The 27,964-nt window shown below is 37.9% G+C and overlaps 3 protein-coding genes across 3 annotated transcripts; 1 reads left to right on the top strand and 2 right to left on the bottom strand.

Annotated features, from left to right (window-relative positions):
- The first annotated feature begins 9,657 nt into the window (after nt 1-9,657).
- Nucleotides 9,658-11,816, top strand: LOC116011063 (probable WRKY transcription factor 40). The gene is made up of 4 exons (XM_031250574.1): nt 9,658-9,869; nt 9,981-10,040; nt 10,270-10,632; nt 11,060-11,816. The coding sequence occupies exons 1-4, from the start codon at nt 9,786-9,788 to the stop codon at nt 11,561-11,563; spliced, it is 1,011 nt and encodes a 336-aa protein (XP_031106434.1). The 5' UTR covers nt 9,658-9,785; the 3' UTR covers nt 11,564-11,816.
- Nucleotides 11,817-13,117: 1,301 nt separating this feature from the next.
- On the bottom strand, nt 13,118-18,021 carry LOC116011406 (probable GMP synthase [glutamine-hydrolyzing]). Its single transcript, XM_031250968.1, has 5 exons — nt 17,166-18,021; nt 14,174-14,231; nt 13,986-14,069; nt 13,759-13,900; nt 13,118-13,667 (listed from the first exon to the last, which is right to left on the bottom strand). Exons 1-5 carry the CDS (start codon nt 17,710-17,712, stop codon nt 13,293-13,295), a joined length of 1,206 nt encoding a protein of 401 aa, XP_031106828.1. The 5' UTR covers nt 17,713-18,021; the 3' UTR covers nt 13,118-13,292.
- A 3,541-nt stretch (nt 18,022-21,562) lies between these two features.
- On the bottom strand, nt 21,563-22,240 carry LOC116010937 (uncharacterized mitochondrial protein AtMg00310-like). Its single transcript, XM_031250430.1, has one exon. It carries the CDS (start codon nt 22,238-22,240, stop codon nt 21,563-21,565), a length of 678 nt encoding a protein of 225 aa, XP_031106290.1.
- Nucleotides 22,241-27,964: the final 5,724 nt, after the last annotated feature.

Below are 27,964 nucleotides of genomic sequence, written 5' to 3'. Positions count from 1 at the left end.
GCATACTTAATTGTACATGCCAAAAACCTTGTGGTTTAGTGACATCCGATTTACACTCACACATGGTAAGGAGTGGGTTCGAGCCTCAGTAGAGGCGACTGTTGACTCTTTGTGCTTCAGCAGGTTGAGAAAGTAGCTATGAACAGATACTACATTGTAACAGAGTCACTAGTACTCCCAAAAAAAAAAAAAAAAACTTGATTGTACATTTGCACATAACGGATTGTATACCTGAAAATTAATTATCAAAACACACTGCAATGTATTTTTCAAAAGAACATAATGACTTTTTTTTTTTGTAATTACTTTGTAATATAACTATGATTGTACAACTTCTAATGCATGCCTAATTACGCAACATACCTAATTGTGTAGTTTGCGCGCGCGCGCGCACACATATATATATATATAGGGGGCGCTTAGGTGCGAATAGGGGTGGGCAATTTGGTTTGATTTATCCGAACCTTAACGAGCCAAACTAGTAATATGCCGAAAAATTGAATGGTGCATAATTCTTAAAAATCGAACGGTTCGGTTAAAAACGGAACACAATAGGTTTCAATAATAATAAAGAAGTATTCTTCAAGGGGCTTAAATTGAATGATTTAATTTTTTTAAAACCGAAAAAATGAAATCGAAATAAAAAAAGACCAAATCGAATCTCGAAACACTCACCCTAGGTGCGAACCCTCGCCCAAGAAAGAAATGAGAATGCTTCGTAGCCTTCCACGTGTCCAGATCAACGAATCAGATGTAATTTTTTAAAAAACGATGCGGTGACTTTTTCATAAATAATTCAAACTTTGGTGCAAGTAATTGTGTTATAAGTGCAAACGACTGGTGCACATTTATAGGTAAAAAGTGCAAGTAAAATCACTTACAAGTGCAAGTAATTTACCTTGTTAATATTTGTGCACCTAGGTGCATCTAATTATAACGTTAGGTGCAACTAGTTATATCATTAGTTGCAAACTTAGTATTGATTTGTAATACAATTTACTTGTACTTAGGTTCACTATATGAAACTGCTACTTGCACTTGTAATATATTTTATTTGCACTTCGATGTTTAATTATTTTCGTTTTTTTTTTAAATCAGTGTTTCTGATCCGTTAAATCTTGACACGTAGACGGATGACATCCATTGTCATTTCTTTCCTAGGCAAGTGGTTCACACTTGAACCCACTCCTCTCTCTCTTTCTCTCTCTCTCTCTATATATATATATATAGAATCCTAATCATATGAGAACAAACTTCCCAGGTGGGTATGGACAAATCCAAACCATTGATCTGCAAGATCTGATGGATGAGAAATCAAGTAAAAACTAAGCGGGGTCATTTTCATAAATATTACAAAATTTTAAAATAAACGGGGTGTTTTTCATAATTATTACAAAATTTCTTTATTTTGAACCGTTAGATCTGCTAGATCAATGATTTGGATTTGTCCTCATGTTCTCACATGGGACATTGTTCTCACCTGATTAGGGACCTCTATCTCATTTCCTTACTTCTTCTTTTCTAATTCATTAACTTCAAGACTGGTTTTGAACGCCGCGTAACATCATCTTCAACCAACCTCTGCTGGTCGGGGCGGGGATAAGCTTGTGAAGAAGCAATCTTATCCCCCCAAACAAACCAACCCTATAAGAAAGAGCACCGCTCTCCAGAATGAGTTGTTCGATCATCAAAGATATCTAACTTTCCTTCCTTATGAGTGGAAATCCAATCCCGTTTGCGCCATTGAACTTCCTTTCTGCAGACTTCATTTTCTCCGCGGGATTAGTGTGTGAGACCGCGATCCACAAACTTACGCATGGGACTCACCCTTTACTTGGGAATAGAGAGACTAGAAAAGTAAATGCTTGAGCTTGAGTGAGAAGGGCCTCCTCGCTTATTGACTTGGGCTCGGGTCGATAGTCGCCGTGGTAGTAATGTCCCGGAGCCCGGCTACCGACATATATATATATATATATATATATGTTGGTATCTTATACTTCAATGCGATACAAGGAAGAATGTACAACACTATTAATATGACTTCGTATTAGAATAACAGAATCGCATGACTATATGTTCCAAATTAGGGAAAGAGTGAGAAAGACAAAGAATGATATGATAAAAGAGAGAATAGAGAAAGTAAGAAGACAAGAAACAGAGTGTGTTTACATATTTTCTAAATGTAAACAATTCTGTCCATAATTTCCATAGCATCAATCATGTTGTCCATCAATTTTGATTTCCTCAATCATAATTTCCATCATAAATCATTCGTAAATATAATTGTTAATCCATCAATTTTGCTGCTATTTTATTTAAAGTTGGTTAGTAAAATTTAAATAACATTGGGGTGATTGATTTATTACATTCAACTGCCTTCTAAATTATACACAATAAAAGTAATTAGGCCTCTCAACTTTAAAATGTGGCAATTGAATATATCAACTTGCCAATTTGGTGCATCTAAAACAATTACTTTTGTTGGATCTCAACGTTGCGCTATGCTTATTTCTCAATAGGTCATTGTAAATCAAGCACACTTAACCACGGAATTCTTTGGCTATCTGGTTGTTATATCATTTTTAAAACCAATTGGTGACAAGTAAATTTTAACCACACCCCTCCATGGTAAACCACAACGCTACGTCTTGAATCAAGAAAAGACTGAAGTCAGTCGACGCCCAATGAGGTTTATTGTTGGAAACCATTATATTTAAAAAAAAAATTATATTTAAAAAATTTTAATTAAAAATTCACATGTCATATATTTACCATATTTTACCTAAAATTGACTGGATAATTGACTTAATTGTAACTATTTAACAATTTATCAGTTTAATTGCATCAAATTGACTAATTAACATGTTTAATTGCAACTTTTAAAAATTCAATGACCTAATTATTTTTTGTATATAGTTCAATGGTGGATTTGACCATTTTTCTTTATTTCTTACCAGATTGGCTTGTTCTTATCTCACTTCATTGTATTTTGTAAAAGAAAACATTTGTTACTTGGAGTTATTTCAGTTTTTTTTACTACAAAATGAAAGATATAATTATATACTTACACATAATTATTTCTATTTTTTTTTAAATAAATAATTATTTATATTTTGAAAAATACATCATAACCTCTAATAAATTAACTAATATTTTATTGTTTCCAAAAAACATACTCGATCTTATGAAAAATAGAAAGAAAGAAAGGGGGGAAAAGAAGATAGAGGTTTTATAGTAGTTATCCAAGTTAGCTTTGGGAAATCTCTTTCTTTATATATATAGTTGGAATTCAACAAAGTAACCCAAGCAAAGTCACCCTTAGTTTTTGACGACTATGGTCAATCTAGATAACATACATAAAGCATAGTGGGAAGTGACATTTTGAGGGAGAAGTTTCAAACATATCAATTTCTAACTCTAGTGTTAGTTAAACCTTTTTGAAAAATTTTACAAACTAGCAGCTCCGCAAAAGTTTATCATACCTAACTCAATTAATTGATCAATTCAAAATAAGTTAACAACTTCAACAGTTGCTCAAACTGTTTAAATAAAAAGGAAAAACAAAATCTAAAAAAAATAGGGTGATTGCTATCCGCACATGCACATTGAGTGCTGGTGCACTTTTTCTCCTTTTTCTGATGGGACTCGCTTTACTTTTAAAAAATCACTCTTTATGCAAGAACCCCTATCTTTCCTCTCTCATACTTTCTCTCCCCTCCATCTCATCCAAATTAAAAACTCAATAAAATATCGTGTTGACATTATTGTCAATATGTAGGGTTCAAAACATTTGAGACTTTTGATCAGTTGAAGATCTCTTCTATCAAGTCTTCCTAGTAAGAATATAGTTCAAGTATCAGGTTTGAGGTACAATCCTAAGAATTCAATTAACCATCGAGAAATGTATCAAATCAATGTAGAGAGAAACATGATAAAGTGATTATCAAATGATTTAGCCTAATAAGATAAGTAATCACAAATAAAAGGGTTTAAAGGCTTGTCTTCTTCATTCCCAGCTGCTATAGCCAGCCAACTTTGACGATTTGGCGGCGCCGTTCATTGCATCTGAGCCACCACCTTCCATAGTCTTGTTTTTTCCTCTTTATTATTTTATGCAACATTTTTCTTTGTGTTTATGCAAACTATGGAAGTATGAATATGTGAGAATTTTGTCTTTATTTCCTCGCATTTTCATATTTCACAAATATGATTGACCTTTTAATTAAAGAGTAAATATCAATTTTGGTTCACGAGTATTAATAAAATGACAGTTTTAGTCTATATGTTTTATTTCTATCAATTTTCATTCACGATTATTATTTTATTACCAATATTAGTCCACGACTATTGTTTTAGTATCAAAATTCATCGCACCGGTCATCCATCCGTTTAAAACATGCCCAAATTTAAAAATTTAAAGAATGTTTTCGTCTTTTTTCAACTTAATATTCCAATTTAAGCATGAGTAAATGGATTTAAGCTTCAGGATGGATCACAATTCGCAAGTCTCCTCCTTAACTTACCTTAATTTGAGGAGGAGAACCATGAATTGTAATCAATCTTAGAGCTTAAATCACTTTATTCATGCTTAAATTCTAATCTTAATTTGGAAATGACAAAAATATTCTTAAAATTTTTAAATTTTGACACGTTTTAATTTTTAAATGGATGGGTGGCTGGCGCGATGAATTTTGACACTAAAATAGTAGTCGTGGATGAAAATTGGTACTGAAACAATAGTTGTGAATGAAAATTGATAGAAATAAAATATGTGAACTACAACAACTATTTTGTTAATACTCGTGGATTAAAATTGGTATTTGCTCCTTTTAGTTAATTAAGTCTACGATCTAAACTTAAAGTGCAAGTAATGATAAGTCTTTAGTTACGAGAAACGTAATTTAGACCGTGACCGCCTCTAGTTAAAAATACTTTTTACTCCGTAGAAATTATCACAAATATTTTACATTAGTAAATAAATATATTTAATTATTTATTTTGATTTAACACGTACCATAAAGATGAAATCATTGTGTGAAATACATTAAGGTGGCATTTGGTTGGAGACTTATGTACCCTATTATAGAATTTAATTGAAAATACTATATATATTCATATTTTCTTATTCCCAAATTCTACTCCACTCGCAAATTCTTGATGTGGACATTTTCGAAGGACCCACATGATGAAAATAACATTTGTTTGCCACATCAGAAAGTAAAAGTGAGGGAGTAGAATTTGGGAATATACATAGTAAAACTCATATTCAATATTATATTCATTACTATGTTTGTTTCCTATTTTTGTTATCCTACTATTGAATTCAAATCATTGGGTAATTATATAACTCATTACCCTTCTCATCCCCTACTTTTAAACGATGGAATACAAATTAAAAATTGAAGAAAAAATTAAAAAAAATTAAAAAATCACATTGTCCATGAATTAAATATGAGATTTTAATATAAATATATGTGTGTGTGTGTGTGAGAGATATTATATATTTTATTTATTTTTATTTTATTGATTTATTTATTTTTATTCCAATTCTTTTTTACTAATTACTACCAAACAAGGAAACTCATCCTACTTAAATCTATTATAAATTTTAAATATTTGATTTACATTATCATTTTGGTTCCAATATTTGAACCACACACCCTAAAAGTATTTGGGTGTATTTTCAAAATTTTCAACTAATTACACATAAACTCTGCAAGTCAATATGAAAGAGAGAAGAACAGAGAAAACAATAGAGCATTCACAAGCCCACTTCAAGAAATTTTACGTTTTTAAAAAAAAAAAAAATTGTGGTAGGTAAAATTACCGCTAGTATCAAAAGATATGTACCGAGTAAAGTAAACACAACTCTTATGTAATAGCCAACAAATCAAACAAGAGAGATAAATTGTACTAAAAGGTTCAGTGCAACACGCTCGATTGAGATGGTATTGACAAAGTCTTTTGCTACTTTTTTTTTGGATGACTAAGAAAACCTGCAGCCACTACTCGATGGTGTACATTATATTGGGTAGATCTCGTTCATTTATAGTATCCGATAAACTCCGCATAAGAGGTAAACAACACTAGACAATTTTGATGCTACAAACTCAATCAATGGGGTAGCTCAAGTGGCAAGTGGGCACTCTTTGTGGAGAAGAATTTCAGGAGAATTTGGGTTTGATTCCTACAAATGATGATTCCCGTAGCAAGCGAGCCAGACCGTTAACCGATCGGAAAAAGATCAGAAATACCTCGTGGATTTACCCAAAAAAATCTTGACATTTTCCTCCTTATTTTGTAATTATATACAAAATATAATGTATAAATACATAGATTAATAATGACTTTCAAATTGAGCAATCTTGGGTATTTAACCTCTAGGTTCTGGGTGGTGCAACATTCAAACTGATGATGAACCACCCCGAAAGGAACAATGGAATCTTCTTGCTTTCCGACTTGAATATACAAAATTTCAAAACATGTAAAACAAAAATTCAAATGTGTTTGAAAAAATAAAAAATAAATAAAATGTTAGGTTTTGATATTTATTTTTTCGAAACAATGTTAGGTTTTGATTTAGTAAATAGAGATTATTAAAGTATATATTAATTTATTCAAGGGTTTTTACAATGTCATAACTCATAAGTAATATATATTTGTATTATGATCTTCTAGTATCGGATAAATATGTCGATTATTAATTCACAGTCGAATTAGCGTTGGATCTTATTTGAGGAGCTTTCTTGGATTATGTTTGGCAAACTTAGTTGAAAAGATAACTGAAAGCTAAAAAGCTATAAGCTTGAAGCTGAAAATTGAAGAGTTATTAAGCTAGCTGATTATGCTTATAAGTTGGTAAAATTAGCTTTTTGATAAATTGATAAATGCAAAAAAAAAAAAAAAAAAAAAAAGACATCTTCATAAAATTTAAATAATTTTAAATTTAAATATGTTTGTTTATATATTAAAATTTAACATTTTAAAATAAAACTATTAACAGAATCATTATCTAATATCCATAATGAAGTAACAATATTGCTGCGAATCTCCTTCATCTTAAAAACACTATTAGATAATCAATCTTAAAATAACAACAACAACAACAACAATAATAATAATAATAATAATATAGGATGGATAAAAATATAGGAGAAGATAAAAGGTCAAATGATGAGTTTTAATTGGGAGAGGTAAAGAAGTCATCTATTTAAAATAATAAGGATAAAGATGAAAAAAAATTAGGAAACTACTAACTTATTTTTGAAATGCTACCTAAGGTAGTGTTTCTAAATAAGTTCTTATTTTAAGCAATTAGTCTATTAGCTTATTTTGTGAACATTATCAAACAGAGTTTATAGCTTATTAGTAGGTTAAAATAAGGAGCAAATACCGATTTTAGTCCCACGACTATTAGCAAAATGATAATTTTGGTCCACATGTTTAATTTCTACCAATTTTGGTCCCACGACTATTGTTTTAGTACTAATTTTCATCCACGACTATTGTTTTAGTGCCAAAATTTATCGCGACGGTCACCTATCCGTTTAAAACGTACAAAAATCTAAAATTGTTAAGGGTATTTTCAACATTTTTAACTTAATATCCCAATTTGAGCATGAATAAATGAATTTATTAAGTCCTAAGATTGACCAAAAATCGCAGTTTTCCTCATTTTACCTTAATTTGAGGAGGAGAACTGTGCATTGTGATCGATCTTAGAGCTTAAATCTCTTTATTCATGCTCAAATTGAGATATTGAGTTGAAAAGGATGAAATATCTTTAAAAATTTTAGATTTCGGCAAGTTTTAAACGGATGGGTGACCGACGCGATGAATTTTGGCACTAAAATAGTAGTCGTTGGACCAAAATTGGTATTAAAACAATAGTCGTGCGACCAAAATTGGTAGAAATTAAACATGTGGACTAAAATTGTCATTTTACTAATAGTCGTGGGACCAAAATTGGTTTTTGCTCTTAAAATAAGCTATAAGCTCCTAAATAAGCTCTACCCAACAGAGCCTTGATGTTATTATTGAGCAAAATATATAAAAATAAAAAATGTGCAATATATACAATTTTCATGTTAAGTTTTTAATTGAGACAATTTGATATCAAAGTTAAACTCATGAAAAAAGATAGTGAGTTTAAATTTATATGCTATTAGAGACATGGTTCAAATTCGGATGCTATCAAAGCCAAATCCAAAGCAGAGATTTCAGGTCAAACCCTTAATTAAAGAATATTATATTCGTCTTACTTTGATGGGGAATATCCCCCACCTCAATACACATACACCCATACTTGCTTGGTACCTATGCAAGTTGGTGAGAGGAATTTCTCGAGCTCGAATCGACCTTAGAGTCACCTACTTGGCCTGGTAGAAAGACCGACCGGGGGCCTATTATGTAGTAGTGCTCGCTCCTTTTTGGTCCAACCCGTCCATCTCAGGTCGGGACGAACTATCCGACCCCATCCACTTGGAAAATCTAGCCTCGTTCTCGTGGTTAGACCTAGCTGCACTATAAGCTAGAAGCTCATGAACCTCAGCACACGTGGAGGGATCGATAACGCCGCCGACCTGACCCCATGCATGAGCCCCATGTGTCCCACATGCTAAAGAACCGACATGTGTCCCCTTTATCCTCCTATAAATACCACATTAAATGCTAGAAGGAGGGACTTTTGACATCTCTTATATTATTTTCTACGCCCGGGACCCTTTGACCCACTGTCACTATATCCCGAACTTAGAGACTTAAACCAACAAGCAGATTGACTACGGACCCGCTTAGAATCCGACCTTTTGTACGTATTTGTGGACAGTCGTATATACCACATCATACTCTTTAATCAAGATTTTGAATTCGAATACGACAAATAGAGTAATACACATTAAAAAAATCTCCACTGATAGAGTATAATAGCAATATAATTCGTTACTAGATTAATCAAATCTCATTACTATTATCGATCGAATACCAAACTCATGACAATAAAAAATAAATAAATAAATAAACCCTATCATACAATGAATCTAAATAATTCCTTCCACATAAGTCTCTATTTTTTCTATATGACCCAAGAACAGTATTTCTAGAAAAAAAATCATTAATCTTCACTTAAAAGTTAAAACCTATTTTATCAGTTAAATACCCCCACTTGATAAATAATCTGTATTTTTAAATAAAAACAAACAATTAAAATACAATAAGACATAACGTGTAAAATGTTTGGGAACGTGACAGGAAGGTAACGCAAATGCATTCTTATTTCTTTGATAAACATTTTCCAAAATAATATTTATTGTCGGCTGACGTGACAAATAAACAATAATAATATAATAAAATAAAAATAAGTTGAAGCCCAACTTTTCCTTTATCCATATCCACCCTCGATCGGTTCTTCAATTATTGAATAATTTATTTTAATAAATTATTTATTGGTATTCTACTTTCTTCCATATTTCCTAGGGATGGCTTGACTTTGACTAAGACAAAGAAAGTCAAACTGTCGAAGCCGACAAGAAAGCATTACTCCTTACTTTTCTGGAAAATTTTACCAAATATCTCTGCTAGCGGCCAACAGCATAGTATTAAACACATTTTTTAGGTTTAATTTCTTTATAAATATATTCAATTTGGTGAGCAGTATCTTATCAACTACATTTTACTTTCCCCCAAACTCCATATTATATATGTGTGTATCTTCTCTTCATTGAACCCAACAATTAACTTGGGCTTTCTTAAGATCTTCGGAGGAGTATTCTTGGGGATTTGCAGCCATGGAGTTTACTAGCTTGGTTGATACTTCGTTGGATCTCAACATAAAACCTCTCCGGCCGGCCGGAGATGCCGGACTACCGCCGGTACGTGGTGGATTATTGCATGGTTTTGTGTTTTGTCGTTCAAGAAAACATATATACGAGGTTGTTTTAATGTTTTGGCTAAAGTTGTGTGTTTTCTTTCCTCACTTTTAGAAGCAAGAAGTGGAGAGCAATTTCATTGGGTTGGGCATCAACATGGCAATCAAAAATGAGGTTCGTGTAGATTCAATTCATATCTTATCTTTCACTTCTTTGTTATATACTATGCTCAAGGACCATATTATATATATGCCCCATAATAAAAATATTATTTTCTATTTGGGATTTTTAAAAGTTTCTGATCACTTTTTGATGGTTCAAAATTTTGGGTTTTTAGAGGTTTCTGATTTTTTTTAGTGGGTGAAAATTTGGTATGATTTTGAAGTGGTTTGGTTAATTTCAGGCGGATGGTCTAGTGGAGGAGTTGAATAGAGTGAGTGCGGAGAACAAGAAACTGACGGAAATGCTGACAATCATGTGTGAGAATTACAATGTTTTGAGGGAGAAATATAAGTACATGATGAAGAACAATAATGGATGTGAGGAAAACAGTAGCCCTGTGGGTGTTCTGGGATCAAGAAAGAGGAAATCGGAGAGCAACAACGTTAATAATAATGGAGGACAACACTCGGAGAGCAGCTCCAGTGATGAAGATTCTGTCAAGAAACCCAGGGAGGAACAACAACACCATCAACAACAACCACAGCACATCAAATCTAAGACCTCCAAGGTTTATGTCCGGACGGAATCCTCTGATACCGGCCTGGTAAGTCCAATTAAGATTCAAGAAATTAGTTTATGAGTGATGTTTTGTTAGGCAAAGTCCGGTAAAGGCCAAGGCCCTTTTTGATAACTGTTTGGATTAGAAAGTATGATTTGTTGATAAAATTGGCTGATTCTAGAAAATTGTTTGATAAATTAGCTGATAGTTATGTGGTATAATTTCTTTTCTCAGAAAACTAATTGAAAAGGTACTTTTAAGTAGCCTTTTGAATTTTAGCATTTTAAAGTTACAAAAAGCTTATTATTTACCGACTAATAATTGTCAAATACGCCAAAATTGACTGATAGACTGATTATTTACCAAACAGGACCTAAGTCTAACACCCAGTAACTAAAAATTGTTAGGCTGAGACCAATAAAGAGTCGAATCCAGCATCTAATGGAAAATTTGTTGTGTGTTTAATTTGCAGATTGTGAAGGATGGGTATCAATGGAGGAAATATGGGCAGAAGGTGACTAGAGATAATCCATCGCCCAGAGCTTACTTCAAATGCTCTTTTGCTCCCACCTGCCCAGTCAAGAAAAAAGTTCAGAGAAGCGTGGAAGATCAGTCGGTTTTGGTGGCGACCTATGAGGGAGAGCACAACCACCCACACCCCTCAAAGATGGATCAATCATCCACTCCGCCTGCCCGTTCTGCTCCGGCCCCTAGCACCACCTCAGCCCTCACCACTCTCAACTCCTCAGGACCAACCATCACCCTTGACTTAACAGACCCCAAACCCAAACCATCATTACCCATCGCCGCCGCCGCCAGAGTATTGCCGCCGGCGGCAGACAGACCGGACTTCCACCAATTCTTGATAGAACAGATGGCTTCTTCCTTGACAAAAGATCCCAGCTTCAAAGCAGCTCTTGCAGCCGCCATTTCCGGAAAGTTAATCTTTCCTCATAATCAGACAGAAAAATGGTAAACAAAAAATTACTATAGAAGCATTGCAGTTGTTTTTGTGATAGTCTTTGACGAATGGAAAGGTTTGAAGTGAAGTAGAAGTAGTTGAATTAATGTAAATACCAGTTTAGGGTATACATCAATGTTGAAGAGGGACCCATACCATATGGATGGGTAGCTAAGAGCTTCAAGGCTACTTTTGATTGGATTACTCAAGTGGTTGAATTCAAGACTTCAAATCACAATTAAGAATTCTTACCAACTTTGCTTGACTATTTTTGCTAATTCTTTGAAATTTATGCCATTACACTATTTACATCTCTCATATACTTCACAAACGTCGAAAAGTAATTAAATTTTATCCAGAGTTATCATGACACTTTCAGCTACTAGAAATTAGTTAAATCTTATCACAACTCTTTTACGTCAAATTATCATATTTTCACAATCCATTCAGCTACCAAAATCTAGTTCGGTCTTGTCACAATTGCTTCGACTACTGGAAACTAGTTTAGTCTTATCACAACTCTTTCATCTACTAAAAACTACTTACTCCGTCCCATTTTATATGTCGGATTCGGTTAGTGAGACTTATCTGAAGTTATTTATAATTTAATTTTTCAAAATAAGTAAAGAAAGAATTGATTTGACCAATAAATAATAAGTAAGATAGATAAAATAGAGGGAGTAGTTTAGTTTAGTATCTTACCACCTTTGGCTACCAAAAGCTAGTTGATCTTATCACATCTCGTTCGGCTACCGAAAACTAGTTTGATTTTATCACAATTTTTTTCGTTTGCAAAAATTAGTTTCGATCTTATCACAACACCGAAAATTAAATAGATCTTACGACAACCTTTTTGACCACCGAAAACTAATTTAATCTTATCTCGACCTACTAAAAATTAGTTTAGTCTTATTACGAATATTTTAACTACTGAAAATTAGTTCAATCTTATCACAAATGATCACAACTCTTTTGAATACCAAAAACTAGTTGCATCTTACACAGTACAAAACTGTACAAGAATAGATAAACATCTGTAAAAAAAAAAAATGCACGTGAAACCAGAGTCCATAGGATAAGACAGAAAGAAGCTTCTTGTGGTCCTTCATAAGAGCATTGGATACTTTAAAAGATGACATTGACACCACCTAAACAAGAAAGACTCGACCCTACGCAGGAGTTATAGAGTTTATTGCCGGAAAGAAACTACTCTATCGCTCACAAAGACAACTTATTTGGTACTCAAGTAGTAAATTATTAACAAAGTTATATAATTGAAGTTCGACAGTCGCAGCGTGAGAGTAACACTTAATGTGGTAGCTTCTTATAGACACCAAACACGAGTCCTCTCACCTAAGAGATCACTGAGTCACCATAATTTATTCATCCACCATCCTGTCGAGACAGAAGACTCACTTTTTGTGGGCAAGAGATTTCAAACTAGTCTACCTTCTAGAAGCCATCAGATAATCAACTATCTACCAACTCAACTTGACCAAAACCTGGAAATGACACATTCACTATGTACTAATCTTAAGTTTCACAAAAACACAACAGGACAAGCAATGATGAAGAGTATGTCAATGACTTCTTAACTCGCAAATCGGTTTATGATCTAGTAAAAAGCAATGAACATTATAGGTTCACAGTGATTTGTACAAGGAATATTATAATACAGAAGGGCAGGACAGCAGGAAATTACTCATGTATGTATATATTTCGATGCATGGAATTAAAAAGAAATCTATGTGGATAAGCTCGAGTTGTCAATAGCTCTTACTAGTCCAAGTTCAGAGTCGTCATCCTCAGGTTGTTTTACCTTGAGCTTGGCGGCACTGAGGCTATCGCCTTTGTTCCTTGCATTGCCACACGCCATACATTCCTGGAATCTAAAGCAACTGATGAGATGGTCATTTGTGATTCCAGAAACCTGCATGAAGGAGTAAATGACCGTGGGTCCAACTCCTCGGAAACCTCTTCTGACTAGGTCTTTGCTTATCGCTTCAGCTTTTGATGTCTTGATTGGAACTTGTCTTGGGTATCGGAACTGACCAACTATAGGCCTGTGGTTTACAAAACCCCAAATGTATTTGTCGAAGGACCCAATCTCATCAATTATCTGCATTAAGAGCATATATTATTAACACTAACTACCACTTTATACTTCTGGATGGAATGAATTGGTAATCTAGATGGAAAATGACACTTACCTTACATACATGGCGGGCATTTTCAATAATTGCCCGCAGCTTTAACTCTGACAAAAGAGAGCTGGCGGGATTTCCTGGAACCATTATCTTCTTTTCATTCAGTTTTGAGACAGCAACAGGATCAAAATTTTGGAACACTTCTCTGCATAACAAATAATTCAATCTAAGTCTCGGAAAATAACACCTGTACTAATTGCCCTAAACATCATAGAAAGTTCCATTGTTACCTGAATGCCTGTCGTCTACTTAGAATGGTCGGCCATGAAAGTTCTGATAATGCTGTGCATAAACTAAGTAGTTCGAAAAGATTCCTGCAAATTGTCACTATCAACTGAGAAGATCATATAAAAGAGTAGGCCCGTTATATTGCAGACTATACAAGAATAAGCAAAATACCGAAAAGTATGATGCCTACCTATCATCATGGACAGGAACTCCCCATTCCTCATCATGAAAAGCAGCATATAGCGGATCTGTTTAGGAATTAAGTCAATTAGTAGAGGAATCTCAATAAGTATATTGTACAAAACAAGATTAGCAAAAAAAGTTGTGATTAGACATAGTGAGCCAAGTCTAGAATTAGACAGTCGGCAAAATAAAATTAAAGCAAAAGTATATCCTAGAGGAACTCGGACTGGGATATACAGAATATGATCCATTGCCACTAACATTAACAGACCTACCATTCATGTTGGCAAATATCTCCGATAAGAATATGTACTTCATAGCAAATATTTTAGCTGATACTATAAAAGCCTTTTAGCACAAATATAGCAAAAATAAATAATGAAAAACAAGGCCACAAAATACCAGACACAATCATGTATTTTTTGAAATTGAACGTGATTTATAAGAATTACCTTTTCAATTGCTTAATGCATAGAAAACATAAATTATCAAGTTGTCATGGTTGCAATGAAAGCAAGAGAATTTCATAACCACCAGGGATTTCAGACCATCACCAAGTAGAAGTTCATTATCACATTGATAACACTTATTTTTAGCAATAAATAAAATGTTAGTTTTTTTCGTCTAGATATTTCTTCTTATGTGATGATATCCTCATATAATTTAATTGGATAATTATGGTATTTTTTTAAAAGATAATTATGGTGTTTAAATTATTACTTCCAGTTTTAGAGGATTTAGTAATCTTGATAATCATTTATAGCAAAAGACTTCCAATTTGTATTTGGGAAAAAATGAAGATGAAGAAGAAAACTATAATGCAATGAACCCCACATATCACGTGCTTCAGAAACAGATATGTTGACACTGTAAGTTTAGAAACTGATGAGATTTGAGAAATAGTAGTTCTAGATTTCTAAAGAAATACATTCAAGAACAGCATATGCATGTAAAGACAGAGAGAGGAAAATGTGTATGGAAACAGTTTGTCATTTGTCTGTGCCTCAGCATTACATCGATTGATAGGTATTACCTCTCAGCATGATATTGGCTTTATATCATGTGATAGGTCTTATCTCTCAACATGAGATGTGATATAGCAATGTGTTGCACCAAAAGGCTCCACCATTTCCATACCATTACTTTATCATGTAGTGTAAACACCTCATCCCCACATGGACTAGATGTGCACGGTACAAGAAAGCATCAATTTTACTAGCAAATAGTAAGACCACTCAATTTTGTCTCCACCTCATTTTCCTAGGCAGTAGGCACAATATACACTGTTCTGTTATGTATTTCAATAACACAAGAAAAAGAATTTTTAAAAAAATTATGCCTTATTGACACTTTCACAAGATTGAAAAACATATCAGAGCTATTGTAATAGCTTGGAAGAACACTTTGAAGGATGAGTTTCAAGCCTAAGAAGTTGTAGAATGAGTAGAGGGTTTCACAGAAAACCTTGTAAAAGAAAACCCGAAACTACCAATACTATAAAATAAACATTATAAGAGAACTCCAACATTTTGTATACTAAAGAACTACAGATTTTAATTGCACGTGAGCTAAGTACATGGAAAACAAATGCACTTTGTCAATAACTACATGTATTTAAAATATTTAATATACACTTATTGGAAATTAATGCTTTGCAAGTATGTCTTTACTTTTCATAAATTGGAAAGTGTGTAAAAATTGATGAGAGTAAAGAGCATTCCTAAAGGACATAATCAAGTACAAATGTTTTGAACAACTTACAATTGAACTGATAAAAAAAAAAGTACTCCATTTGCAATTGAACTATAATTAGATAATATGCAAATTTACAAGTATGTCATACATAGGAAATTTGGGGTATATATATATTACACGGTAAAGGTAATAGCTACCGCATGTCATGGCATGCACAGGAAATTGGGGTATTTCTTCTTTAGCACACAATCTGTTCCCTACTTTACCAAAAGTCAAAGCAATGTCACTATCAATAGATCATTAAAATCCTCAAATTAGCTAATAAAGATCTTGAGCTCATATTTCTTTCTACATCTGTGCAAAGGATGGGTGTTAACAAAAGAGCATTGGCAGACTTTTTATGCATATCACAGGGGAGAAGGCCACTCTACTTCTACAGGAATCTAGCTCACCATGCAACAGGCAGAACAGCAGAACCACACATGCTTCGGTAGTTAACAAGGCCCAAATTCTTTATATTTAATAATAATAATAATAATCTTGTTTAAGGTGTCTTGCTTACAAAGCAGTCATCTTTGCAATGTAAAATCTAAACCATTGGAATCTTAGAATCCTATCTGAGCTGTCTTGTGCCCTAAAGCATTCATCTTTACAGTTAATTATCAGCTTGTCCTCTAAGGGCAGGATTCTTGGTCCAACTTTGAGGGAAAAGAATAGAGGAGGAAAAAGCAAAAGAAAGGCTAAGCATATGCAGCATCCCAGCAAGGTTAATGCATCAATCATGAGTTCATATAATCAAAACAATAAACTTCAAGGGCAGCCTATTGGCCTTCCTGGTTCGAGCCAATAAACTATGGGCAACCTAAGTTGGTTTACGTCCTTGTAGTCCATTGCCGGTTATGGTTAGAAAGAGGGGTTTACTCGGGTAGTGGAGGTGCGTTTATCTTGTCACTCAAAAAATAAACTTGCCTAAAATGTGAGAGTGTAAAATGAAGGGATGGTACATAGTACATACCATGTACAAAGATAAACCAAAAGATGAAATCTTTTTACAGATATTCCTTCTAGAGATAGACAAATAGTCAATGACCCTATTTCATTATGCAATGAAATGATTGAAAACAGGAACACATTACAAACTTTGATGCCTAAGATATCTTATCAAACAACATCAATGCCTAAGATATCTTATCAATGCCGTGGCCGTGGCAGATATCCTTGTATGGGAAATTTCACAGTGGACAGGCATTGTTAGTAAGATATAATCTAGTGAAAGTCAAAGAGGATTTGAAGTATGAACATACCAGTATTTGTTGTCACCCAGGCACACCTTTTCTTCACTAGAGGGAAATCATCTGAACTCATAGACAAGCTCTCAACTTCACTACTAGCTTTCTCAGCCGTTTTCGGGCCACATTGCCTCCTCCGAGACGATCTCGGGGTCATGCTATCTAGGCTGATGTTCCCCGTCGATGCCTGGCTCTGAGAAGACTCAGACGACGCGTCGGAGGAGCAAGAAGCATTCATTGACAAATTCGACCTCATCAGAAAAGACCTCTGCTCCTGCTGCCGCCTAAGGACTGAACCTACGCTCCCACATTTCTTCGACGTTGCCACCTGAAACCGCGGTTTCGACAGTTGATCGGCCCCCTCCGCCGCCGCCGCCGGCGGAATTACAGAGGACTTCTTTCTGCCGTCGCTCTCCGTCGACTTCTCCACCTTGTTAGACTTCAACTTCTCGGCGGGCTTCCGTAACTCCAACGATCTCGCCTTGTTCCCTGCAGGCCCGAGCACGAGTCGGACCCCCGACTCGGCGTGGTTCACCGATTTCTCCCGCGGTGGACCAGACATTGACTCAATTAGACTGAACCTGCTTCGAATTGAAGAAACTAGGGCTGAAGCACAGTGAAATGAATGCACATTACGATTCAACAACGATGAAATGCTGAGAATGAAAACCCTAGACGGCTCAGAAGGTGCATTGGCATTGAAGAGTTCCAAGTTCGAGTCTTGCGGGTGAAACTCAGCTGGCCGGCTCTGAGAAAACCGACGGCGGGGCGGCTTAGTTTATGGACGTTTCTAGAGAGACAGAATTCTATTCCGAGAGAGAAGCAAAGACCAATGGATTCTTGCCACATCAGCTGTGGCAGCTCTCTACTACATTTATTTTCCCCTTTTTTTTTAGTTCTTGAAAGTTGACTTCTTAATGGATAAATGCAAACATAGTCACATGAACTTGCAATTATGTCCCAAGTGAGAAAATTAATAGTAGTAGGTTGGAGTCATTGGTTGCATAGTTGACAGCAATGATATTATGATTTATTGTATTAAAAATTTTCTTAATTACCCGGCAATTTGAAATATTTGTTAACCGAATAGTTAATACAACTACACGGTTAGAGTTAAATTTTATGAGTATGGTCCAAATTAAATTCTTATTAGTCTCACAATAGTGTAGATATAGATATTGAATATACACACACTCATAGTTAGGAATAACAATTCAACCCGTCCCGACGGGGAAAACCGATCCTCGCTCCAACAGGGCGGGTTCGTGGAAATTTTTGGAGAACGGGGAGGGAAGGGCATTCCCGCCCCGCCCCCGATTCCCCGTATAATATATATATATATATATATATATATATATATATATATATATATATATATATATATATATATATATATATATNTGGCTCTGAGAAGACTCAGACGACGCGTCGGAGGAGCAAGAAGCATTCATTGACAAATTCGACCTCATCAGAAAAGACCTCTGCTCCTGCTGCCGCCTAAGGACTGAACCTACGCTCCCACATTTCTTCGACGTTGCCACCTGAAACCGCGGTTTCGACAGTTGATCGGCCCCCTCCGCCGCCGCCGCCGGCGGAATTACAGAGGACTTCTTTCTGCCGTCGCTCTCCGTCGACTTCTCCACCTTGTTAGACTTCAACTTCTCGGCGGGCTTCCGTAACTCCAACGATCTCGCCTTGTTCCCTGCAGGCCCGAGCACGAGTCGGACCCCCGACTCGGCGTGGTTCACCGATTTCTCCCGCGGTGGACCAGACATTGACTCAATTAGACTGAACCTGCTTCGAATTGAAGAAACTAGGGCTGAAGCACAGTGAAATGAATGCACATTACGATTCAACAACGATGAAATGCTGAGAATGAAAACCCTAGACGGCTCAGAAGGTGCATTGGCATTGAAGAGTTCCAAGTTCGAGTCTTGCGGGTGAAACTCAGCTGGCCGGCTCTGAGAAAACCGACGGCGGGGCGGCTTAGTTTATGGACGTTTCTAGAGAGACAGAATTCTATTCCGAGAGAGAAGCAAAGACCAATGGATTCTTGCCACATCAGCTGTGGCAGCTCTCTACTACATTTATTTTCCCCTTTTTTTTTAGTTCTTGAAAGTTGACTTCTTAATGGATAAATGCAAACATAGTCACATGAACTTGCAATTATGTCCCAAGTGAGAAAATTAATAGTAGTAGGTTGGAGTCATTGGTTGCATAGTTGACAGCAATGATATTATGATTTATTGTATTAAAAATTTTCTTAATTACCCGGCAATTTGAAATATTTGTTAACCGAATAGTTAATACAACTACACGGTTAGAGTTAAATTTTATGAGTATGGTCCAAATTAAATTCTTATTAGTCTCACAATAGTGTAGATATAGATATTGAATATACACACACTCATAGTTAGGAATAACAATTCAACCCGTCCCGACGGGGAAAACCGATCCTCGCTCCAACAGGGCGGGTTCGTGGAAATTTTTGGAGAACGGGGAGGGAAGGGCATTCCCGCCCCGCCCCCGATTCCCCGTATAATATATATATATATATATATATATATATATATATATATATATATATATATATATATATATATATATTTGAAAGCAAACGAATAATTTTGATTAAAGCAAAAGACTAGAAATCAAGTCAGGAGGGACAGAGTCCCAGTACAAAATACTAGCCTGAGCACAGGCCGCAGGTGCAAGAGTGTGAGCAATAATGTTTGCTGATCGTGGAACGAAAGAAATAAAGCAACTATTAAATGTCGACATGGTCGCCTTGCACGCGTCTAGCATAAGCCCCACGTAAGAGAATGAAGCAGCAGCAGAATGTAGCATTGTCTTAAGCTGTGCACAATCCATGAGTATCGCAATGTCCATCATCCCCCTACCACGGAGCCATGTTAGTGCCGCTTTACAAGCTACTGCCTCCGCCATTAATGGAGTAAAGTAGTCCAGAAGGGGCCCTGAACAAGCTGCTGCAAACTCGCCCTCCGCCGAGAATAAAATCGCACCAAAAGAGGCCTTGAAGGTGGCTGGATGTAAGCTGGCATCGAAATATCATGTAAAGTGATGCGGGTGAGCGTGCGTAGATCCTCCAACGTAGACAGTAGCTGCCGTGGTTGGAACATGGATGTCTCGCCATGCATGAAGAGAAGCTGACGCCATTGATATGACTTTGTGCGGCAACGGCAGTGCACCATCCCAAACTGCAGAGTTCCCGGCCCTCCAGATGTAGTAAAGTACTGCCATGACAAAACCAATCTCCTGTTCGGTCAATGAGTTCAACACAGCAGAGAACCACATGCAAAAAGAATCCCCAACTATAGAAAAGGTAGGTAAAGAAGCCTCATGCCAAACAAGTTGAGAATAGAGCCGTCAAAACGGGCTTAGCCCGCCGGGCCAGCCCGCCCCGCCCCCTACCTAGGTAGGGGGGCGGGTTTCGGAAATTGAAGCCCGCCAAAGAGCGGGCTTTTTTTGCCCGCCCCGCGGGCTGCCCGCCATCTTTTTTTTTTAATAATTATTATTATATATATATATATATATATAGTTTATTGTTTGCCATGTATTATTATTGTTATGTTACTAATATGATATGTACTTATGCATAATCAATTATGTAGTGTTTAATGTTTGATGAATTATGTTTTATGTGAATTATGTATAAGTTATTTTAATTTTTTTTTTTATGTACAAATGATAAAATTTTAAAAAAGGAGTAATAAATTAACAATTTACAAAAAAAATAAAAAAAAAATGGCGGGGGATCGCCTAGCCCGCGGGCCTTAGGCGGGGCGGGGCGGGCCAACAAAACTCAAGCCCGCCAAAGAGCGGGCTTTTTTGGCCCGCCCCGCTTAGGCCGGCGGCTCGCTGGGCTTTGGCCCGCCCCGCCCTGCCAGCCCGTATTGACAGCTCTAGTTGAGAATAATCACACATAACCAAAGCATGCAAAACATCCTCATGAACTTGCCCACACATTGGACATGTAGGATCAACCTCCACCCTCTTTAAAAGCAAGTTGGTGGTAACGGGAAGGATACCACTCAAGGCTCTCCAAAGAAATGTCTTCCACTTGGGGGGACTTTAATCTTCCAAAGAGAGACCCATTGATCAAAAGCTCCCGTTGAACCAATAAAATCACCAACAATGGCCCTATAACCCATCTTGACTGTGTAAATGCCTTTGGGGTCCCCATACCAATACCAAGAATCCTCATAAGCTGGCGAAATTGGAATCCTAGCAATGCGTGACACATCACCAGGAATGAAAATATCATTCAGAATAGGCAAGTCCCACGAACCGCTTACTTCATCGACCAGGCCAGAGACTAGGGAGCCACTAAGATACTCAGGCATAAGAGTAGCCACCATCGGATCCGGACCATCAGGTAACCATGGGTGTCCCTAAATTAGAGTTGATCGTCCATTCCCAATCCTCCTCCGCACACCACTGCAAATTAGAGTATGGGCTGCCATGATACTCCGCCAACAGTAGCTAGGATTGTTACCAATAGTGGCATCCACAAAAGAAGTCGTGGGGAAATATCGCGCCTTATAAATCCTGGCAACGAGGGATTGGGGCATAGTGAGAAACCGCCATGCCTGCTTGCTTAGCATAGCCAGATTAAAAGCCCTGAGATCCTTGAACCCCAAGCCACCAAACTTCCTAGGCACACATAACCGGTCCCACGCCTTCCAGTGTATTCCCCTATCACTCCCTGTTCCCCACCAAAACCGGTTCATGGCTCTCTGAATAGGTAAACAAACCGACTTAGGCAGCAGGAAAACACTCATTGAGAAAGTGGGCATAGCTTGTGCCACACTTTTCAACAGCACTTCCTTCCCTGCTTGCGAAAGTAGTTTCTTATTCCACGAATTAACCCGTTGCCTGATTTTATCCTCGATATATGCAAAACCTGATTTCCTGTTTCTCCCGACAAAAGCAGGAAGACCTAGATAATTACCAAAATTTGATGCCTGAGACACCCCCAAAATCGCCGCCACCTCCTCTCTATGTTCCACCATAGTATTCCTACTAAAACAGACACTAGATTTATGGAAGTTAACAGCTTGGCCAGACATTTCCTCATATCTACTCAAACACTATTTAATAACTCCTGCCTCCTGGGCATTGGCCTTAAAGAACAGCAGGCTATCATCAGCAAATAACATATGGGAAACTGGGGGAGCCCCCTAGCCACCTTACAACCATGGATAGTACCTGCAGCCTGAGCCTGTTGCAGCAACAAAGAAAGACCTTCCGCACAAATTATGAACAAATATGGAGAAAGAGGATCACCTTGCCTTAGCCCTCTAGTGGGGACAACTTGGCCACTAGGAACACCATTAATCAAAAAGCTATACGACACCGTGGTGACACATAGCATGATCAAATCAACCCAGCGATTAGAAAAAACCCAAAGCAATCAACATACCGCGCAAGAAAGGCCACTCCATCCTATCATATGCCTTTGCCATATCGAGCTTTAGGGCGCCCCATCCCACCAAACCACTCTGCTTCCTATGCAAGAAGTGTCCCACCTCCGCAGCGACCAGGATATTATCAGTTATGAGCCTGTTCGGAATGAAAGCACTTTGGGATTCTGATATGAGATCCCCCAAGAGGTGTTTCATTCTGTTAGCCAGTACCTTCGCCATAATCTTACAAATCACATTGCACAAAGCTATAGGCCTTAAATCAGCCACAGACTCAGGTACACATTTCTTAGGGATCAACACTACATTCGTATCATTGAGCCCAACCGGAAAGGTGCAAGTATTCAGACAATTAACCACAAACTGAGACACATCAACACCCACCACATCCCAGTAGTGCTGATAGAACCCCGGGTTCATCCCATCTGGGCCTAGAGCTTTATCAGGAAACATTGCAAAAAGACCAGCTTTAACTTCCTCATGTTCAAAAGGTCGCAACAGGTGTTCATTATCAGCTTGTGTTACACATGGGTTTAAAGAGGTGAAAAAAGATTCCAGCATAGACGAGCCAAAAGACTTGAAAATTTTTTCAAAATAAGCCTATGTAAATGATTCTTTTTCTTACGAGTAGAAGCGTACCTGTGATAGAATTTAGTGTTAGCGTCAGCCCCCTTTAACTAGTGTTACTTCGCCTGCTGCCTCTAGAAAACATCCTCCTGCGCCTCAAGACGGCACAACTGATCCTCAATACACCGGAACTCAGCCAAAGCAGCTGGATCACGTGAGTCTCTCAAACTCAACTGGTCTTCCGGAGGTGCCTAATCTGTTCTCCAAACTTATGGAAGTGGTCACCCCCTATCTCTGGAGCCTCTCACCACAAAACTGCACACAGTAAAGCAAACCTTTCGGCCTACCCTCCTGCCAAGCAGACTGCACCACCTCCCTGCACCCCTCATCTAGCAACCATGCCATCTCAAACTTGAACCCCTTGCGTCTCCCACCACCCGGAAACCCTTCACCCAAAGGACTTAGGAAAAGAGCCGAATGATCAGAAGTACGGGTCAAGATATTCTCCACACAGGCCCCCTCCAGCTGACCACACCACCCAAAAGTAGCAAAAACCTTATCCAATTTCTCCTCCATCCACTCATCCGAACCCTTCCCTCTTTCCCATGTATATTGATAGCCTCGTAATGGTAATTGAATAAGCTCGCAATCATCCATAGCCTCCCCAAAGCCGCAAAGGAGATTGTCCGAGTGCAGATTACCACCCCTCTTCTCGTGTTGATCGATATAGGAGATCATTAAAGTCCCCAATGACCACCCATGGAAAGCAGACCTATCAGCCGAGGACTGGAGAAAGTCCCACGCTTCCCTTCACCTACTCCGCTTGGGGTAACCATAATAACATGTCATCCGCCATCGCGACAAGTCCGCCATACTCACTTCCACATCGATATGATTCTTAGAAAAACTTAACAAACTAGCTGAGTGGTTCCTCCTCCAAAATAAAGCCAGACCCCCACTCAACCCCACATTGTCAACATAAAATAACCCTTCGTAACCAAGTCTGACCCGTACCCGCTCAGCATGAATACGGCCCACCTTGGTCTCCATCAGAAAAAGAAACTCAGGCTTCTTACGAGCCACCAGGCTCACAACCTCGCGAACTGTCTGTGGATTGCCCAAGCCACGACAGTTCCAGCTAACGATACTCATGATGATGGGCGGGCCTGGGAACCAAAACTCGCCTTGGACAAGTTTTTTGACACGTCGAGCATTGCTATGTCACCATTGTTGTTGCCATGCCTACTGCCACCCGAAATCTCGCGGCGACGCTTGCGTTCGCCACCACCGCCGGGCCATCGTCATGCACAACAGCCGGCACCACACAGTTGTCACGTCCAACCGCACCTGCGCCGTGAACAGCAGTTAGCCCTTCACCCTACGTAGCGACCATCGGCCTAGTAACCGGTATCAACCAAGACTCGCCAACCGGCCTAAGGCCACCTCGACCGGCCCCAACCCTCAAACCAGCACCATACGGATACTCAGCAACCGGAATCACCGACTCCCTCGCCTTCAAGCAAAATTTGTATGAGTGGCCTAACATACCGCAGAAGAAACAAAAAGAATGGAGCCTCTCGTACTTAAAAGACACCCAACTGGTCGTCTTATCACGCTTCACTAGTTGCATCCGTCGCTTGATAGGGCGTGACACTGGAATCGACACTCGGATGCGGTAGTAATGGCGCCATGGCGTTCCCGCAAACCTGTCATCACACCGAAGAAAGACGCCAAGAAAGTTACCAACCTGCTCCAACACTATATCAGACGTGTAGCCCACAGGTAATTCATGAACATGCACCCACATGTCGACCGCATACAGAACTACCTCAGCCGGAAGAACACCATCGGGCACTTATAGACAAACCAAAGTATTGTTTTCAAACGACCAAGGACCCTCTTCGAAGACATACAGAACGTCTGAATAATGGTAAAAAACGAACATAAACAGGTTCGGCCTAAGCTCCGAAATCTGCACCCCCTTTATCGGACGCCAGACCGAGGCCATAACCTGATGCATAAACTCAACCTTCACAAGCTTCTCCGTCAGGAATCGACCTACAACCACCCAGGATTCCGGCTCGGCAACCACACCAACCCCTTCCCAACCGGTTCGAAGTCGATATCCTTGTCTTCCAGGACCATGTCAGCCCAACGCTCCGTCAAAGACGCCACTCCATCCCCGTCCGTAGCCATGCAGAGCGTCGTAACGAACCGGTCGCAACGTGAACAGGTTTTAGCAAAGCACAGCCGCAAACGTACTGATGAAAACGATCGGAAGAAACCAAGAATAACTGGAGAAAAACCCTAGAATACTGGGGAAGAAAAAAAACCCTAGACACGCTAGATATATATATATATATATATATATATATATATATATATATATATATATATATAATATTAATCAAAAAACTCAAAAACAAAATATTCAAAACCCAAGCAGCACTGCAGGTCTACAGTAGCTATTCGTTTTAAATTTGATTAGTATTTGTTTCTAATGATTAGTGATTTGTTTTAGTTTTGATTAGTATTAGTGATTAGATCTGAATTTTGATTAACTAATTTTTTTTAAAAATATTAACTAGTTAAATAAATAGACTAACTAATTAGTATTTAATTGATTTGTAGAATTTTGATTAACTAATTTGTTTTTAGAACATTAAGTAGTTATTGAATTTTGATTAATTGATTTGTCTTTAGCATGTTTTAGTTTTTAGCATGTTTTTAGACTTTGTTTAACATAACATTTAGAGTTAATACCAGCCAAGGTCCCTCGAGTTTGATGGTTTCGCCAGCTATAGCCTTAAACTTTGATTTTGAATTTCATAGTCCTCCGAATTACAATTTTGACCTTCTGCGGTCCTCCTGTTACAATGAGCCGTTTGCACCGTGATTTTCAGGGGTAAAATGGTACTTTCGCTTAGTTTATTTCACGCTGACGCCGTTTGCGTTGTTTTTGGTTTTATGAAATCAGTAGCCGAAAGTTTCACTCGTAGTCGGCTCATTGTAACGACAAACACAAAAAAGGTGTAATTTAAACACATAGACAAATGGAATCAAACCAAGCCCCAAGCTCATGACTGAAGAACACGAACTAGAAGATGAAAGAGAAAGATTTTGATTTTCAAAAAAAAAAAGAGAGGAAGATTTCGAATATATTTTAATTAGGGACTTTATACTATCATCAATCAAAGAAAATATTGGTTTTGTGTACTACTTACAATCTGCATAGTGCATCTCTAATCAATGAAAATGACAAAATACTATAACTCACTACCAGTCTACTACTCTGTAATCGATGACAGAGGTAACAAAACAAATCAAAGTAGTGGCAAGTTTGATTAGCAACACTCCTAGTTTTATGATCGACTGATCGATTGAGTCCAGTCGGTCTGGCTGGAAGATGAAGGGCATTAGCGGCTGACTCGATGATAAAGGATATTGAGTGAGAGAGACGGTTAATTCCTGATAAAGTTTTATTGAGAAGAGGAAGGGATGTGATTTGCTCGAATCTAATACGGTTGACACTACGCTGGTTGGAATCCTCAACCCTGAAGAATAGCCCGATCGAGTGGCCTTCAGAGTTGGGCAAGTCAGAGGAAGTTGTACCCTTGGCGGAAGAATAAAAGTTACTTGCGAAATGAATCAGGTGGTCAAGCAATGGACAAAGCATGATTAGAAGATAATGAGGGTATTTATTCCTCATAATTAGCTTATTTAATGTATTTATGGCAAAACCTGATGTAACGGTTACTCACTGCCACTATAAAACACCTTTCAAACCATTGTGAAGGGGGGAGCAATTTGAAAATAGACACGAGAGTTTTATAGAAGTTATCTTGAGGGATATTTCCGATCAACTATTTAATTTTTCCGGTAGTGTTGGCTCGTTGGCTGACTATCTTTTGGTCACAATGAGTAGGCAAGACAAAAAAACCAAAAAAGATAAGAACTAAGAGCCTTAAGCGTCATGCTAAGGAACTCTGGTGGACTCCACCTCCGTTGGACAAGTAGGGGGAGCGTCACTAGTGATTCCATGGAGACCGGGACGATGATGCAGACTGCCATCTGGATTATCTTCCTCCTCAGCCACATTGGGAATGGAGAGAACCGGGCAGTGATCCATTCCTGTTACAGCAGTAAGGTTGGCGGCAGAGTCCAGGTAGGCTTGGTCCATCAGAATCTACCCCATGTTTAAGCCCTTCGAAGTGACTCTAGCGGTTCTTCGGCTCCCTGGCGACGTACGGGGGTAGCAGGAACGCGAGGATGAAGTTCGCTCAATTGAGCCGGAAGACCCCACTTCTAAGGTGTGAACTTTGGGTCTCTTTGGAGGAGGATTGGGTAGATGTCGTTCTGCATGTCCAGCAAGCCCATGTGATAATCCTCCTCTCCCAAGTCAGCCAAGTAAAGCTTGCCTTCTTCAGAAATTAGCCACTCCATGGCGAGCATTTCCAATTGAATGCGAGCCTCAATGAGCGTGTCTTATTTGAAGGCCCGAGAGAACTTGTAGACAACTACTGCCAGATCAGCGATTTCCGCGTTCTTCTTCTTTTTAGCCTCTAAGGTTGACTCTAGTTGACCGACTCGAAGAGCCAGGTCGTCTACCTCCTTCAGGCTCTTTTGATAGTTGGCTTGGAGGGTGGGGACTACCTCAGCATCAACCATCAGAGGTTTCATCCTCTTTGTCATCTCTGACTAGACAACAAGAGCCTGCCAAAGAAATTAAACTCGCAAGTAAGAGAAGTCCACTCTGTGAAGGAGTCAGATGAAAATGGAAATTCTTTACCCGATAAAGATAAC

The sequence above is a fragment of the Ipomoea triloba genome, chromosome 2 (genome assembly GCF_003576645.1).
Source record: "Ipomoea triloba cultivar NCNSP0323 chromosome 2, ASM357664v1".
Classification (NCBI taxonomy): domain Eukaryota; kingdom Viridiplantae; phylum Streptophyta; class Magnoliopsida; order Solanales; family Convolvulaceae; genus Ipomoea; species Ipomoea triloba.
Note: the sequence above shows the minus strand (reverse complement) of the source record. Positions and strands in the feature narration are given on the sequence as shown.

Bases quoted from the DNA above. Each gene is read 5' to 3' on its own strand.
- LOC116011063 (XM_031250574.1), top strand. From the start codon at position 9,786: ATGGAGTTTACTAGCTTGGTTGATACTTCGTTGGATCTCAACATAAAA. The intron at 10,041-10,269 runs GTTCGTGTAGAT...GGTTAATTTCAG, and splicing joins ACATGGCAATCAAAAATGAG to GCGGATGGTCTAGTGGAGGA. The intron at 10,633-11,059 runs GTAAGTCCAATT...TTTAATTTGCAG, and splicing joins AATCCTCTGATACCGGCCTG to ATTGTGAAGGATGGGTATCA.
- LOC116010937 (XM_031250430.1), bottom strand. From the start codon at position 22,240: ATGTCTGGCCAAGCTGTTAACTTCCATAAATCTAGTGTCTGTTTTAGT.
- LOC116011406 (XM_031250968.1), bottom strand. From the start codon at position 17,712: ATGTCTGGTCCACCGCGGGAGAAATCGGTGAACCACGCCGAGTCGGGG. The intron at 14,070-14,173 runs GTAGGCATCATA...GACAATTTGCAG, and splicing joins GTTCCTGTCCATGATGATAG to GAATCTTTTCGAACTACTTA. The intron at 13,668-13,758 runs GTAAGTGTCATT...CTCTTAATGCAG, and splicing joins ATGCCCGCCATGTATGTAAG to ATAATTGATGAGATTGGGTC.